Genomic DNA, 19,186 nt, shown 5'->3' with positions numbered 1-19,186 from the left:
AATATCAGTTAACTAGAAACGACATCGTGAAACCATTCTCTAGCATTATTAATAAATATTTAGAAATGGAAATTGCACATAAATTCTATACTACAGTATTCTCATTGGTACGTAGAATAATTTCCAATAAAAAATCAAAATTTTTCAATTTTGGCACTTACAGTGTTTTATTTCAATTTGGGTTCAATTATTCACTCACCTGGGTAACTTTCCTGCTTTTGAATCGCTAATGTGTTCTTTTCCCAATCGGTTAATAAAATAATATAAAATAAAATAAAATCAGAGAGTTATAGCTTCCGCTTAGTATGTCATATTTTTTTACATTACTTCCAGGGATTGAAGCGAATGACAGCAAGAAAATTAACACGCAGATCGAAAATTTTCATTTCGTATCGAGATTTTTCAAAGTATATGTACGTAAGACAAAAAGTTTCACGAATCTCCAAATCCTCGGTACTTATATCGATGCCGTAAACAATGTATCCTGTCTGCTGGAAAGTTTAAAACAGTATCTCAAGAGGAAACAACTACCTTTCGGTTGGGAGACTATTTGAAGTTTTGCGAAGTTTCTTCTTCGCGTTGCTTGTATCGATATCAATTTTCGGGAAGTTTCGGGGTCTTCAAGTTTCGAAACTTGAAAGATTGGAACGTTCTTCTAGACGATTGGTAAACTTGAAGATTTGGAAATACGAAGATACGAAAGTTTCGATATTAAAAAATAAAAAAATTAACAAACTTGGCATTTGTCTTCGAACGGAATATATGAACCATCTAGTTTTCGACTTCATACACGTCACATATATTTTATTATCAAGGTAATGAACACAGCTTTGACACAGATATAACGCGATACGATTATTCCGTAATTTATGAACCAGCTTTCAACAACTTTGATCAAAGATACTAATATAAACAACTAAACTTAACTTCAAAATATTAGCTCAAAAGTCTCCCGACGTTCTATAACACGAGATAGCGTAGTCTAGTTTGTCTTAAACTGCAATTCACTATGTCACAATCTAAACTCGAAGAACAATTTAAACAAAAATAATCTACAAGCTTTCCTCTCATTCATTACGTTTCACCTTCGACATTTCTAACTTTTTAATCTGATATTAAAAAAAAAAGAAGAAGAAGAAGAAACGAAAAACCTTGTATAGTTTACCTTCAAGATTTCCAAGTTTTTAATCCAATATTAAGAAGTATAGTTTATAAAACATTCAATGATATCCTTTCCTTATATATTCCTTTCTTACAAGCTTTCCACTTTATTCAAATATAAAATTTAATATCCTATAAAATCTGTATACGTTCTATCTCTTTAACCAACTTCCCTTAATAACACGAATGAAATATCGAAACGATACGTATCGTAAGATACGCCGAATCTTATAGATAACAGTGGATACGATTCCGAGAAAACGGCATCTTTTTACGCATATACATATAAGGTTTAAATCCTCGTCGATCAATGGCTTACCTGAACCAGGCCGTGGAAGATATCGTCCAGGATACCAGGCTCTTCGGTTAAGGATCTCGTGGTAAGCCTCTTACGGCGTCTCTTGTGCATCGTCAGGAATCGACCGGTGGGTCTGGGCCTGGAACGACCGATATCCAAACTCTCTAGCAGGTTGCGGTCTACCTCTGACAAGCGTCTGAACGTCGTATCTGTCCTGGCTTCATTGCGAACTTCCGTCAAAGTCACCGATACGCCGGATGTTGGCAATGCGGCATTTTCTGCGAAGCGATTCGAAGAAATCGTTAGATGTGAATCGCGTGAATCGTAAAATGAAATATGTCGCGCGATTTTAACGCGTTAAAGGTACATAGGTGCGCATGTTTCTTCGAGAGGAAAATTATCGCCAGTTGCTTTTGAAAGTGTACGTAAATGGACAGTTGCGTAAATGGACAGCGACTATCCAAGTCACTGTCAGATCGGATAGTCACTCTCAACGCAGTGTCCTGTCAGCTTGCGAGAAATATTCACGAGAGCAGCTTTACAGCAATAACAGTTTCACTGTGTATTCGTTTGTCAGTTGTTCTCGCGAGTATTTCTCGTAAGAGTGAACGATGCGTTGAGAGTGACCGCACGAGTCGGTATAAGATGAAAAGTCGCTCTCAACACTTTAAAGATAGTACAGATTAAAGACAGGTGACCGTGTTCTTTGCTTACGATTCTAACAGGTAAATTTCTTTGTTGCTCTTTTATCTTATTTTAGGTTCTAATAGTATTGTATATTCAAAATCGTATATTCAAGAAGATTGCAAGTAAATTTTTCTCTGGAAAACTAATAATTCTCACTTATGCTCTGTTGTCCGCGCTATCAGAGATTTGACATTAAGGTAGGTTTATATTTGAACATAAAGCTATCGCGAGTTGCTCTCGAGAGTATTTCTCACAAGTGGACACTACGTCAAGATACTCTCGAGAGCAATTCGCGATAGTTTTACTCTCAAGTGGACTTTTATCTTAACATTAAAAATAACGCTAAATAACACGATGACGTTTATCAATGAAAACATGGAATTTTTTTAACAATAAAATAAACTAAGTACGAAGAGGAATATGACATAAAATACAGGTTCTCTTCTTTATAAATATGTGGGCGTTTTTCGAATAATTGATTCTACGTAAATATCGAGATAACAAGGAAAGTTTACGTGGGATACGTTTCATGAATGGTGGGTGACATTTAGTTTTCGATGTTATCCGCAATTTATCTTTGTACTAGAAAGTCAATGGTTGAAATAAAGACAAACAATGGTCTTATTTAATTGTAGGATTTATGTTTTTGAGATGCTCTACATTGTGAGCATCGAATTTGTTTTTGTCACAATTTGTATATCACGTTGCACATCGTTGCATATTTATCTCGAGAAATATTACCATTCGATATTACTAGTAGCATTAAAGTAAAATTATTTTTGAAATCAAACCGCTCTGGCAATCTTTTTCTGTAGTTGCAGTCGCGAAATGAATCTTTCATAAATTATAAATACAGTAAACTGATGATCGCTGGAAGATTAATTCTACGTCAGCGCGATACTGCGATTCTCCGTTTGTCGAGATTGAACGCAAACAAAAATGGTCAATGACGATGAATACGCAGGATATAATAATCTATATCGGGGCTTGTGTTCGGAATTATTAAGAGTATTGTTGCGAGAGTATGACGCTCGCTGCTTGTGTAAATATTCTGCTGGAAACAATAAGTAGACGGTCACGTGCCTGGATGATTCGATAATATTATGCTTCTATTGTTAATAAATTATAAAAAATAATTTCTCTCGCAGACTAAGAAAATTGGGTCTTGAAAGGTTCGAAGAAGCCGAGGATAAAGAGTTTTCCAGATGACCAGACGATAGAAGACGTTAACTTTGTTACTGAATATTAACTTTTAGAAGAAAATTCTATCGTTAGTGGTATTTTTCTACAGATTACTGTCATTAATTGACTATAATTTGTCCACAATTATTATAACCAAAGCGCAGTCTGTCAAAAATTGTCACATTTTCTTTTCAATTATATATAATTTGTTTCATATTTATGAAACTCTGCACGTGTTTCTAATACTATTAACATATATTAATTTACTTTTTACTATAATTTTAGGAAATATTATATTGTAGAAAATATACTATAATTTTGGCTAATCACTTTTCCTTTAAACAGACCTTACCACGCTTTATTTGAATAAAATTAGTGGCTAAACAAAATTACTAGACTTAATTTTACTCAGTTTCTCAGTCGGTTGCATTGTAGAGTTTACAATGGAAAGATAGAAACATAATGGGAATTTTCACATGCGCGCAGAATACGGGACTTGACCTTAATTAACAAATTCCCAACTTTTCGCTTACCTACACAACTACAGTTTTCAAAATCGATTCATCGACTTTTCTCCTATTTCCAACCTTTTGCATGCTTTTTTCCCCCGAATACATCCACTTGATAACGAAACTTGTCCTTCATTGGAAAAAGAAGAAAAAGAATTCTCCTTAGAATTTACACGTTTACGTAACGATGTCTCATCTAGAGAGCGATTCGGTTGAAACGCGTCCAAGTAAATAAAATAAATGAACTCCGTGCTTATGTAAGATAAAAAAATTTAATTTTAAACCAATTAATCGATGCTATCTTAGAACCTACATTGACACCTAGCTTCCATGTGCACGAGAGTTGACCTTAATTAACAAATTTCCAATTTCCCAACTGCCTATACAATACCAGTTCGTTAGGTTCAATCTATTCATGGTCCTTCGCAGAAGTTAACATTTTTTATTGCAATTTTATTTTAAGGAATACCGAAACAACAACTTCATGTCATTTGGATATATAAGGTGTTCATGCTATTAGTTTTCAGCGATTTTCAACGAAAAAACGAAAGAGGAGAAAGACGAATGGTCCAATGTGATCTATATATTCGGGACAATATTCTTCTATTCTATTTTATATTTTATTCAATTTTCTAGTTTAAAAAATATTTTAACTTTAATTTTGTAGAGTATCAAAAACGAGAAAAGACGTAACGCAGTATTATTGTATTTATGTTTTCTTTGTCTTTTTTATGATAAATTCTACAAAATTGAAGTTAAAATATTTAGTTTTAAATTAGTAATCAGTTTTCGATCGTGTTACCCTAATACATTTTTTTCGTAGAAGACGAGAGGGTTCGATGTACGCAAAACGAAACGGAAGGTTTCCGTTTAAAAGAATAGCGCAGCTGCAGAACGCACGTGCATTTACGCACTTGCGAGGAAAATATTATCGTAAATATGTAGATCACTTTGAATCATTCCTCTTCTCCCTCTTTCATTTTTTCCTCATACTTATCGTTTACGAGAAAAACGCTGGGAACTAATAGCGTGAACGCCCTGTATTTATTGAGTGAGAAAACGAAGAAGGGACGTGTTATGTTAGTACGCACTAGTGTTATTATAGTGTTATTTTGTGTCTTATATGTAATGTTATTATGAGAACGAATTGTCATTGGGAATTGATGTACGCGGAGAAAGCTTGATCAATATAAACACGAAAATTGCTGTATTTCCTTGCGATGATACTGCAAGTCATTTGCTTTTGTACGTTGTATTATTGATACTATTATTGGAAATCCTTGAGTCAAGTAAAAATGCTTGGTCAACAAAGATTAGGGGACCTATCTCTTCATGTTGATTTATACTTTTTTATTTCGATAACATAAATCTTCTTGTTTGTTGTTATTCGTCGATATATTTATTATTCGTGTAAGAAAACACTTATCCAAGGATTATTAGAAATTGAGCGAAAAAATATTTTGTTATATAGCATGCCGATTTTTATTATCGGAAATGATAAATAGAATGGGTATTTTATGATACGTGTAAAATAAAATGGATATTCGATAATAAAAGATAGCAAATATAAAATTCCACATGTAGTACAGAGCCATTTTTTGCACCATTCATTACCATAATCCACATTGGATGCATCGTCACGGTAATATTAAATTACATTGATTGAATATATATTTTGATAGGATTATGTGCGTTTAATGTTTCATTCGATAAAACATTCCATTTCATAACATGCGATAGTATAATTCAAAAGCTGCTAATATTTCCAAGTATCGACATGAAATATTATAACGAAATATTATAAAGTATATAACGAAATATCATATACTTTACTGAAATAAAATGCTGTCTACTCTGGAAGAATGAATTCGTAAAATTAGACAATTAAATTCATCCAGCTCGATGTCACGTGTTCCTAGAATTTACGAATTTTTGTATCTATTTGTTTAATTTTTTAATAATTTATATAAAAGGTAAGTCGCTAGTAGGGAGAAAGGAGAACAGGAGAGAGAAAGTAGAAGGGGGACCAAAGAGGAACAGGGAATAATTTCATAACTTATAGTTTTGTATTATATTTTTGTATTTTTTAATTTTATATTGTTAGAATTTCTTAGTTCCTAGAATTTATATTTTACGTTCCTGTTTGGATCTGTATCTTGCTGAAGATTAGACACTGACAGAATATAAATAGTAAAAGTATAAAGAATAAGGAACATAAGAGGTAATAGACATAATTTGTCTATTACATTATAGACATAATTCTATTTTAATCCAAGTTTAAGTTATAAATTTCAGAACTAATTGTTATATATGAAAGATGTTAAGCTTGAAAAAGTAGATCATAGATGTAAACCAAAGAGGAATATAACTGCGAGTCAGTTTTAACCCGGAAGTTTTATAACAAATAAATAATAGTAGATGATATAAAAGGTAAGTTTGATTCATAGTGCGAGTAGAAAGAGAACGTAAACGTCCTACGGCGTCCTCGTGACCAGTAAAAGTAGATGATCCAGGTGAGTTTCCTGGGTGGGGCAAAATGTGTAAAAGTACACGACCAGGTACATTTATGAATCTTCTTTTACGAGATTTAAAATTTCCTTGTAATTTATATTTTAATACCTCTGTCCGATACTACAGCGTAAACAATTAAACTCGCATTAATTATATGCCTAATAAGTTTTTCAAAATCTGCCACAGCATTTTTATATTTTATTACTCTTGAATCGCCCCTTTCTGGATCCGCCACTGCCTGTGGCGTGCTCACGCACTGTCGCTGTCTAATTAACCTAATTGCAGCTATACGTGTTATCAGTCAAAGAAACCGACAGACTTTATAACGCGTAAATTCCATCGAGGTTATCGCTTCGTTACTTTTCCCCATTTGTTCTTTGCCGAGTATACCAGTCGGTTTAAAAGTATATTTTCACCATTCTTCTTTTTCGCACGGTGATATTCGCGATAGTTTGAAAAGTATTGTATATCAATCATACGTTATATTACACTATGCGATATATTATACTATATGTTATATATCATACATTATATTACTACTATTATTATATACGTTATATCATACTTATTGAAAAAGATTGGAAAGAATTCCATTTCGATTGAAAATGTCGATATAAATTATCGCTTTTACAGGCTTTTATTAATAATTTAGATAGACGATCGTACAACGTTTTTCTTTTATTTCGAATCATGAAGCATGACGACAGGTGTCGACCAAAAAGCTTCGAAACGCTATTTATAACTCGAACTCGCAATTCCTTGCGATTTCTTGTTACACGTTCATGCAACTATCAACGTTTGAAAACAAAATTTTCTTATTGAACCTAGAGAAAACGATATATTATTCGTTCTGAAAGTTCATTCGTATAGCAGACATTCATTCAGAGGTAAGAAACATCTCCATACATAGTAAAGCTTCGAGTGTTCAGCAGCGTTCAGGAAGCGCACTGTACGTCAGTCATCGCATTTTCTTTCGTAGCTCGGCTACTTCCTGAAATATTATCGGGTCGAGGCGGAAGATCCATCAGTTTCGTTTCTCAGCACGAGCATTAACGCGTTCGTATAAACGTATAGCGATTAATCATCGACATGACTTCCCGCTTTTACGTCTAATTTTCGTCTGATCTTCGTTCAATCGCGAATTTATCATTTTTATGTTATATTATCTTAGACCTGTGTACGTATAGTATCGTCCTAAAGATCACGTAATTTTAAGTCGTTTACTTCCACCAAACCAGACATGGTATTAGATGTGATCAATGAGTAAGACTCTCACTGATTTGCTCGTTAATTCGCCTATATTTGCTTGCTTTGTACAAAAGGACGAGCACATTTAAACTTTTAAACATTCAGGTTTCTCAAATACAAGCTTCACAAGATCTTTTCTAATGACAGTTTGAACAATTTTTTCATACAAGATTTTCATAATTTGCAAGCATTATGTGCGCTAGAAGAAAATCCTTTTTCGTAATACCTCACTGGACTGCTTCTTTCAGAAAGATTTCCTATAATCGACATACTATTACCATGCAAAACTCACTGATGGTCGGACGTGATTTTCACAACCATCTGCGTCGATGATAAATATGTATATCTGAATCGACATTCGAAACTCAATTACTTACTAATAGAAACATTCGCACCAAATTTCCATTTCCTCATGCGAGTACAGTGACCGCAAGAAGTATTTCTAAGTAATTTCGCAACAAGGACGTCATTTCATTTCCACTTTTATAACATGAAATTTTATTTGATAATTATTTATGAACTTTAATATGAAATTTTAGTTACCATATGAAAATACCTGCAAATGATGCGAAATTTAATGTACGAATACTTGAGCATAATTGATATAAATCTAATGGCAATTGTAATTTTGTAATAACTGATATACATGTAGTTGATATAATAAACGGTTGTCCAGAAAGTAGATTTTCTACAGTGTAGACTAGACCGAGATTGAATGTACTTATAGAATCAACGATAACATTTCTCGCAAGAAATGATGATTTACGGGACTGTACAAGACGATGCTTACGTGTAAACGGCGGAAGTGAATGACGAAGAAAGTGTATGACGTATACAAAAACTCGTATTTATCGTTACGATAAGCATTGAAATAGGGCTGCTGATTATATTGAAAATTAACTTAGTACATATACTAAAGTTGCAAATAAAAAGAAGTTTTTAAAATGCATTTGTATCGTTGTTATTTCAAAACCGACGACTATTAATATCTGGACGACCCTCGTACGATGATTTTTGTAGCCACTGTACGCAATTTTATTGGCGTAAAATGCGTCCAAATTGAAAAGGTAGAAAAAGAGAGAAAACAAAGGAGACAAGGAGTAAAGAAAGGTGCGGACAGAGAAGTCCCATCGTGAAATCGAAGGTTAACGATTTACTGACGCATTCAATGAGCGGCTATCTGTTAAGTCCAGGATCGGTAAACACACAGTCAATCGGACAGGAACGTTTCGTTAGACAAGACAAATATGGCAAACACAAGGGTCCATTATCGTTTATCGACACTGTCGTGGGAAACACACAATACTTCCCGATCGTCATTCCCGTTTTCTATCTCGTAAACCTTTTTCTAATCGAATCGGACGTCTTGAGAAAACTCAATCGTAAGTTAGAATTCCCCGTTTAATTGTTTCAATTATTCCCTTCGGCTCTAACGACCAATTAAAAGATTAATAGTGCGGTGCCATGATTCCTTGTATCGTTCATTAACCAGCGTTCTTCGCATGTTTGTCTATTTCGATCGATGTTTTCTTTATCGATCAACCGGTTTATTACCGAGCAAATCGATCGAATGACACTTCAGCACGAATCTTAACTAGCGTTGATTACTCCTTATACTTTTTCTTATCCTTTCGTATCCTTGTTTCGAGCAAGTTTCTTTATTTATCGGCAAAGATCTATAGAACAGTCAAAATAATCGATTCGTAATTTTTCATAGGGATTTTACAGATTCATAATTTTAGGAGATTCTCTGTGACTTCTTTTTGTAAAATTGATTCCAACGAAACTCGCTATCTACTGTAAGTAGGAGATAGCTATGAAGCGTAATTGTAGAATAATCCATACGTATTTACTATTGTAATTACAGTAGAACTGCATTTATCCGAACAGATATCGGCGAACAGATAGTTTATATAATTGAAGTTCATATAATAGAAACTCGTCGATATCTCTGGCTATCTGTTATTTTCCGTTCAAACGATAGGAACTCACGGACAAGCAAATTTAATCGGTAAAAGTTCAATTAATCAGGCGATAACCAAAATTTCGTTTCGATAGACGTAGTTCAGATAAATGGAGTTCTACGGTGTTGGAAAACTAAAATTCCAAATTTCCTTCGAATAAGCTAAATCGTCCGAGTAAGCTATACGAAAAGCTAGCACTTACAGCGACGATGATTTATTGCGCTGCGTGGTTTCTTAGTATGATGATAATTTCGCGTTTCAGTAGTTTGTTTCTAGCTTCATTTACACGATGCGATTCTGTTTCAGCGTTCTTGCGAACAATTCGAATTGAATTTATGGTTACAAACAGATTCACTACCATAGGGACGGGAAAAAAGTGGACAATGGGCAATGGTTCGACCAAATCCCACTGCGGCAAAGGACTTGATTTATTTTTGTTGTTGTTGTTTCACGTTGCTTCAGTAGCGCAATGCTTGCTATTTCCTCGTGAACCATTTGAATTTTATTCTTCGTAAAACGCTGGTTTCTCATTTATTTCAAGAGAGTACGCTGGTATTGTCTAGTGGAACAATGAATCGCAATTGTGTTAAATTCCTTTTCTCTTTCTTTTTGTTGCATAGTAATTCGACTCGTACGCAAACTAAGGCGCGAACGTTTTTCCAATTTTCATGAGAACAATTTGGGAGTAAAAGCGTTAAAAGAAACATTGGCATTTGATTAGAAAGATTCTGATAGTATGATATTTTTTTGGAAGCAAAGAAATATTAAATTTTTCGATCGTTTAACAGAAGCAAACGAGAAGTTATTTGGAATATTATTCACGTATCTGTCAAAATTATATTTCGAGATGTTCAAAGTTAAAGCTTTCTCTCGTTTATAGAATCGCGGTATTTATGAAAAGCCTGTAAAATCGGCACTGTACAGATTTCACCTTTTAATGTAGAATAAAATTATGTCGAGAAATATGATTACTTTATTTCCAGTAAAAAATGACAAAGCTGTAAAAAGATGACTCTGGATGTCCCTTTTCGAATATCGGGTTTCTTCACGTTTCATTATGATGGATTACAACGTTGAAAGTAATTACATATGTGCAATACCCCGTCAAACACGATTGAACGCACACGTAAGTAAATACAAAGCAATAAAAACAGATATAAGAGTCTTTACAAATATTTATCGGATAGAGAACAAATATGTGAAAAAGATTACGTTCGTAACTTAATTTAATACCAGATTGTATCGATAATGGAAGAAATACTTATAAACTGGCACTTTCTGCATTAAAATTTAATTTTCAATAATATTATGTAATTTTACAGCATGAATTCTATTCACATAGACATCTTAACTTATGTAATCAAAACTAACGCGTTATTAATTTTGGACGCGAATATATATATATATATATATATATATATATATATATATATATATATATAGTATTATATTACGTACTACAAAAGATAGATATAAAAAAATACATGTTTGTTCGAAAGCGACAATATGAAGATCGACAAAAATTCCCTGTTGACATTTCGTGAAAGTTAAAATTTCTTTAGACATTTTTGTGGATATGTCCTTTTTGTAGATCGGAAAATATTAAATCGGGAAAGGGCGTTTTTCGTGAAATAACTTTTCTGTGTCTAAGTGAATTACTGCGATATAATATCCATAATTTGGAGGCACGTATGGTAAATTTTATAGATTATAAGGATGCGATAATCGGAAAGAGGGAAAATCTCGAGAAGCGATCGTAATACGAATAGCTCTTTAATTATCTGAATTAATCGAAAGTTATAAAATCAATTTCTGAATATGCTCTTATAATTATGTATTCCGTGATGAATTATTGTAATATGCATCCAAGATTTCGATAATCGGCGTACTTTTTGCGTAATGTGATAATAAATTGATATTTGATTCTATGTACAGAGACGTAGGAGTAAGAGGAAAACAGCGATGATAAGGTAAACGAGATAAGCGCTTTAGTCGGACAAAGTATTTACGTTCGTTGTACATAATTGAGAATGAAACTTCTCGATATTATTTTCGTACAAGTATTCGTAATTTTAAAAACGAAGAAAGAAAAATATACACGCGACACTTGCAATATTTATAACATTTGTATTACTTCTATTTGTAGCAATGGTATTTTTAAACATCGTATATATATTTATGAGTAAGGGAAAGAATATTTAAAATACTGTGACTCGACTGGATGTTGCATTTGTATAACATCATTTCCAAATTCATTATGTAAATGAAAAGACAACGGTTTAAAAAAGGTAAATAAGTCAACGCTCATTTAAATTTTTAATGCAGCACGAGTTACACTCACCGGAAATGCGGATGAACACGGCATTCTGCTCCCCACTGTCCACCGTTATCTCCGCACTTCTCCTCTGTAACGATAAAAGAATTTACGTAACGTTTTATTCTTCTGACAAATATGAGTGTGGAAAGTGAATAAATTAAGTGGCGACATTAATACGAGATTAAAAATAATTTTTATTATATCCGAGGTAAAAAAGGGTGGTGTGTTTACTTTCTGCATTTGTAAACACGAGAATAATAGATTGCATTTCTCATTGCGAATAAAATGGACGTAGATTAAGGACGTAAAATCCATTTTAAAATTAATTTCAAAGTAACAGAAATTAGAAATTATATTCGTAACGCGTTCGATTATTTAACACTGTTACTGCAAGATCCCGAAATATCTCGCGCGATATAGTAGACACTGTTATAATTTCGCTCAAGTAACGCATGACACTAATCCGTCTTACATCAATAATTTCGAATTAGGTCGAGTCTTAAGATTACAAGTCTAGATTTAAATCTTTCGTGGAGTTAGTTGAGAACCTCACCAGGGAGTTAATTCCATTTCGCCATAGTAGAATACTTAGCGATCAGATCAGGATAATTAAAAACATGTTCTTTTTCTTTTACACGTAGAACGTGTACCATTTATACAAATTTGCGCTTTTATGAGTACGATTAAGGAAATGGAATCTAAATAGAGATTTGCCTCACCTAGCATCTGTACCGTGGCGATTCTGATAAAATTTGTAAAACTATCTTTCTTCTTTTTGCTAAATTTTTTTTTGCTAAATGAACATTCGTTCTCTTGAAATGATAAAATATTATACTTGAAGAAATACAGTACAATAGTTTTTCAATTCAATTTCAAGATCAATAAGAACTACCAATTTTACATTTCCTGTATGTCGCAGAACTAAGAATCTTTTTCTTTATTGCAATTCCAATTTCACAGAAACCAATAAATCTAAGTTTAGTTGCTAGTGTTCCACCTATCTCATTCGAAAAGAACAAAAAGAACTTTTAACGCGAACACCTTCGGACAGTGTTCCTGCGCCATGGACTTCCGCTACTTCGACAACCTGCAACCCCATCCCCGAAGCTGAACTCCGCGAACTTCCCGCGCGTTTGAATCAATTCTTTCTTCTTTCCTCGCCCGACTTCCTTCCGTCCTTGTGAAAAATAGACTTCGATGAATTTTCTTTGGAAAACAGAGGAATTGAAGACTGTCCTGGATGTCGAAAATACGAGGTGGGTTCGGCTGTGGGAGAATAATAACGAACGAAAACAGGAAGAGAAGATACGACGCGAATGTCGACAAGGAACAAGAAAAGAAGACGAACGAGTCCGATAAGAGCTTCAGAACGTTGAAGCTTATCTATCGCGAATTATGAAAAAATTCTGAAAAAAATTTAATATAGGGAAAAAATGTTTTAATATAGATTCTTTATTAAAGTTCAATTACAAAAATTAAAATTAAATTGGAAGCACACAATAAAAAAGAAAGAAAAACACGCTTCGATTTATTCTACTGATTTAAAATAATACACGAAGCGAATCATGGTAACTAGACTGCGAATTTTTATGTATTTATGGAAAATTTAAAGGTGCAGATACGCCACAGAGTGCACATAAAATGCAGAAATATCTAAAATATCTGAACCAGGGATTATTATAATATTTAATAAATAAAATAAATTTCCGTCCAGGTTCCATTCCTCTAATAGTGTTTGTGCAAATAATAGTTTACATAAATGTCCGCAATTTATTGACAGCTATCTTTCATTCGTTATTTATTTTTCATAGTCCCTTTTCTGGTTTAAAACGGATTTGCAGTTACATTTTATTCTTGGGTTTACACTTATCGTCTTCTTTTCCAACCATCAGACATCTCCTGTACTTAACACCAACTGACTTAAAACCAACAACTTCAACTTGACCTTATATGGTGCCCCTTGTGTTCCTTATTCTTTATGCTCTTACTACTTATATTCTCTCGGCGCCTAAGCTTCAATAACAAATCTAAACAGAAACGTAAAATACACGGATAACTAAAGAACGCATACATCCGACGAAAGACATCACAAGTTTCCAGAAATGATAGAAAATTTATCGAAGAGCGATATAAAAGTGGCACGAAAATGAGAATACGATAAGTTTGTAATTTGTTTAAAAAACAAAAAAAAAAAAAAAAAGAACGGTAGAAGATGTGACCCGGCGACCGATAGATACAGCGACCTGGCAGTACTCGACGACTGGAACTTGCTGGCAGTCTTCTCGCCAGCGGATCAGGCCGATTGCCAATTGCAAAATGGGGCGACCTGGATTTCGAGGCACCTAGGCTACCGTTCTGATGCAGGGACGATTACCAACTCCGTGATAGGCCTGCGAAACAGAAGAATCCTCGAAGGAACGACAGGAAGTGCTCATTACGCCGGCCACGTAGAAGAACTTGGCAGAATTCGTGAATTCTGTGGACCTGTGGACTACATAGTCGGATCTCGAAATCTTTCGCGCACGCTCGATGAAACACTCGTTACGTAGTCGACACACGTTGGATACGTTTTCAGAAGGGAAACATGGAAAACTCTTGGAAAAATTGGAAGCGTGGTTAAGATCGTTGCTTTCTTATTTATACGCTTATGATAGAGGACTTCGTAATCGGAAGGAAAAGAAAATCCGAATCTTTAGAATCGAAGGGGAAAAAGGTTAATGGAATGCTTGAAATCACCAGTGTTACGGAAAGGATCCCTCGAATCCCCGAACACTATGGAAATATTATGATTTTTATATTTTTCCATTCTCGAACTTAGCCAGCGAAAATTGCGAGCAGAAATCTTTAATGCATATCGCCGCTTGGCATAGACTAAAGTGACACGACTGAAAGAATTTCAATTTTCCTTTTATCCAATTACAATGGTCTACGCTATGTCTCTATTTTCATTGTGTAAAACGCTATATTTATAATTCCTAGTTAAATATAATCAGTTTTGCGTCAGAGGGCAAAATCATTACTTACGTCATTATCAATCTGGCTTTGGTTTTTCAACAACGCTGTTGCTCTCTGACCTTACGAATGGAAGGTTCTACCGCTTTCGAGAATAGCGTTACCTTGTATTATCTTGTATTAAGTCAGCCTTAGAATGTGTTTGAAGTGACACAAGAAGATTTCTTTGCAAATTTTAAAAAGCCTCTCTTCTGAAATTTGCATTTTTCGAGTTGTGTCGTTATCAATGGCAAGTACCGATATGCATTAAAGATTTTCTCTAAAGATCCTAAGACTCGATGAGACTTATTAGAGGCTTGTGAAAGTGTTAAATTAAAAAAGAGTAAAGCGTTGAAGATTGGTTTAATTTTGGTGTTGTTAGTTATTAAATTGGGAATACTCTAATTACTCGAATTATTAGCACGACACATGGAACTATGAAACTTAATTGAAATACGTTGTGAACTGAACGAGATGTTCGACACGAGTGATTCTAGACACGTAGCCTTTTATTGGCCTCATTAATTCGTGATTGTCCATAGGAATGAGTTAAAATTTAAGCAAAGCTATTCGGACAACGACTTCCGATCTTTTGAATCGTCGTAATGAACGATATCGAATTTTTAGAATTCTAATCAGACAAACAAGGACTCGTTGAGACTAGTTAAGATTCTCCACGGTTTTTTAAGTCGTAATACCAAGTTGACATATTTCCTGGTATGTTAATTCAATCTTACGATATAATAAGAGGGTAATTTGAAAAAATTCGCAGGTTAACTTTTTCGGAGGTATAAACTCCTAAACGAGTTATTCACCGTGTATTATAGACCTACTTATCTGTCGACGTTTAACTATTCAATGAACGCCATGAACTATGAACCCATATACGTATAAATCTAATGTCTTTACCTTTTTGCGTAGTAAAAAGCTACTTTTGTATTCCGTGCTTAACGAATCTTCAGTTTTTAGTTCATCAGAGTTTTTCTAATGCGAGTAGCGATTTATATTCGTAAAACTAAAAACATTGCATAAACATCTGCAGACTATTTATAATATTTGTTCCCTTAAACAAGCAATATTTTCCTTCCATGATCTTTTCTATTATAAAATACAAATGCGATATTTAAGATGCTCATGAAGGAAGACAGGAAATAGTTTGTAGGTCGGAGTAGATTAGTTTAGGGCAGTTTGCACTATCAGGATGTAATAAGTAGGTTTAGACATAAGTTTACATATAAATAGAATGATGTTAGCAATGAGAATAGACATCGACGACTAAAGCAACGCCCAAAGAATAGGGATATATGCAGCATACGAAGTAGAAGCGTGAGGTCACTGAGATATGATATGGGATGGAAGGCTGTTGGGTGATTTAGTATATTATGCAAACCAAGTTGTATTCTGTGACCTCCAGGGATTAGAATTACATATTATTAAAATAAAGAAGAAACGTCTAAGATGCTCAAGATGGACGAGATATTCGTGTATTTTTCGGCTTTATAGTCCGGAAAAGGTACTTGGCTTACACATTCTAACTCCCACTCATTCTCTTATATTTCTTAGAGCATCCATCAGCGTATCCAAAGACCCACACCCATCCACACTTCCATCCCAAACACACATATTTCCTCTTATATCTAAAAATTATAATAAAAATTAATAAATTAATAAAACATATATATCTTTGTTTCTCTCAACCTATATACATTATCCAATACTTAATCTATGTATTAGGTTGTCCGAAAGGTTTCTTTCGTTTCATAAGGTGATAATAGACGAACAACAATTCCTGTTTTATATTATTTTATTGAATTAGGTATGATTCATTTCGTTCTATTTCTATTATTATGTTCGTGCATAATTGAATAAACTAATATGAAACAAAAAACATTGTGCGTCTATTATCTCCTTATAAAACGAAAGAAACTTTTCGGACAACCTAATACTACACTACTAATACATAGCTACGTTTGACTCACAATTAGTTCATTACCTGTATCTTTACGCTTTTTTCCCGAAACTCTTAACCAGTTTATCATCGCTTTGCATATTTTATCTTCTACTATATCTTTCTCTCTTAGTCCTCTAATCCACAGCAATCTTCTGATTAATGTTTTAAGCTGCCTATCTCTAAACTACATAAAGCACATTTTCCTTTTTCCTCTTTCAACCAGTAACCATTTCCTCAACATTTCCGCATCTTGCTCTTGCTATTAGCCTCTGGCTGTCTGCGTTTTCTTCCTTCTCCAGATGTTTCGCTTTATCCGAGACTCCTTGTATAGACCATCTTCAGTAACCATTATTTCGATATTAAATAAGATTAAATTAGATTTATTTTCAAATAACTACTTAACCAACTAAATGTACGGAGTAATGATTTTCGTTTTCAAGGGTCTAAGAGAAATAAATGGTATACGCGCGGTATAGTGACATCGTTTCGAAATATTCTTCGGCTTCGACGTTGATTACGAAAAACTAATTCTGCTTTATGATCAAAGGATCGTTGCATCGCCTTTGATCGAAGGTAAAGGTTAAAAGTAACCGCAGAATCTTTTGCAAGGATTTGGTCCGGTTCTCAAGGGAAGGCTGTCAGAGAACACGAAAAAGGAACCATTCATTCGTCGAATGCAACAACAATTGGATGGAAAGCCGTGGAAACTTGGAGGAAATCTCTCGCAACATTCTTCCGCTTGTACTTTGCCGTAGAAGTAAACTCATGCTGCCAGAGTTATCAGAGAAATATCAATTTAATTCGAAAATGAAGTATAGCAAGTGAACGAATCGTCAAAATTGAGAGGTTGAAACGATAAACGATATGAGTGATTAAAAAAATAAAAAGCAATCTCTTTAGTAGGGAATTTGACTAATCTGAAGGGTGACTAAAAATTGCTCTTACGGTGAACAAAATTCTAAGTGCTGCAGTGATTTATTTTAGCTGTGCTTGAGAAAATGAAATATGTTATAAATGTATAAATTCAAGTAATTCAAAATAATTTTTCATCGCTTATTCTTCTTCTAAATCTATAAAAGGATTAAATGGCGAAAGTGAACAGCTAACAAGTGATATATGGTAAAAGTGATAGAATTAACACTACAAATTGCAGAGTTTCTTGATATCTCACTGAAGGTATTTATAGCGCGACAATATCCCGCAAAAGTAAAAGACGCTGACACTCGAAACACTCTATTCTTCACGGGCGTCTGAGATTCTACATCTAGGAGGAAATTTCTTCATTGTCTGTACTTTCTACGCGCGTACACCAACAAACAATTGAGAAACGAATACGACGATAGTTTCACATTAGAACATGTAGTATTTTGGACACCGAATTTACCGATATTACACGTACTTCACAATAAATTTATTCGAAAACAATAAGGTGAGAGCTAAATTTTTCTTTAAAAAAAAATTCTTCTGACCACCATTCTTAGCTACATATTAGTTTTTTAACAACTTTATAAGAACGATATTTTGTTTGTAATTAATCAAAAAGTTATGCTCGCAGCGGCTTATTATAAGGAATACGTGTTAAATCTTGCTACTCTGATGGTGAATATCTCCATTTCGATAAGACTAGGCTCTCTAACAATCAAATCACGTATAGATGACGTATCGTCAAAATTTCAAAGAAATTGTAAAAAGAAGCAATCTACCCTACAAATATCTTAAGTGGTAGTATAGTTTATTTTCAGCCTGCCAGTCATAAAAGGAACTCGGTTCACAATCATTTCTCCCATTGCCTTGTACTCCCACTTAATCATCTATACACATATCCACCTACTCGCACACACAATCTTATCTTAACCTTATTTTACTACCCATATCTACTGTCTATCGTCTAACTCTTCACTTATTATAAATGTCTATTATCTATCAAATAATCTCAAGTATAGTCCACTTATAATTTACAACTAATCATTGAGAAACAATATGCTATTATCAAAAGTGAAAAACGCGCAGATAATTAACAAAAGAACTAGTTGGTAAAAATAATAAAAACAATAACATTCGTCGATCCTAATGAGTCAAATAGAAATGTGTTCTTTGTTTCTATTGGAAATCTTCGCTTCCGACATTTACCATCATTTATTGTTTCAATTCCTCGATTAAGCGCGTGTATATAATATGTTATGGCAAAATGGAACAGAAGAAAAATGGTAAATTCGTGCTGATAATTTATATTCATTTTTAGCAACATGATTATAAATCTCTCATTTTCATCGATTCACGTAAATATCTGTTAAAGTACACGTTGTTCGGAAAAGTATTTTATACAAAACTTGTTCTATTTCAAGAATATTCTTACAACGACCACCA

General features: G+C 33.8%; 1 protein-coding gene across 16 annotated transcripts in view; it reads right to left on the bottom strand.

Moving 5' to 3' along the window:
- Nucleotides 1-19,186, bottom strand: part of LOC138189667 (uncharacterized) — a 143,436-nt gene that overhangs the window by 17,147 nt on the left and 107,103 nt on the right. For 15 of the 16 annotated variants that reach the window (XM_069131765.1, XM_069131768.1, XM_069131764.1 and 12 more), the window contains 2 exons: nucleotides 11,902-11,965; nucleotides 1,481-1,737 (listed from right to left, as the gene is read on the bottom strand). In XM_069131765.1, coding sequence (XP_068987866.1) covers nucleotides 1,481-1,737; nucleotides 11,902-11,965 — 321 coding nt within the window. The remainder of the gene's footprint in view (nucleotides 1-1,480; nucleotides 1,738-11,901; nucleotides 11,966-19,186) is intronic. The other variant, XM_069131775.1, reaches the window with a different exon arrangement.

This window comes from Bombus flavifrons, chromosome 2 (genome assembly GCF_040668555.2).
Source record: "Bombus flavifrons isolate JBK064 chromosome 2, iyBomFlav1_principal, whole genome shotgun sequence".
Taxonomy (NCBI): Eukaryota; Metazoa; Arthropoda; class Insecta; order Hymenoptera; family Apidae; genus Bombus; species Bombus flavifrons.
Note: the sequence above shows the minus strand (reverse complement) of the source record. Positions and strands in the feature narration are given on the sequence as shown.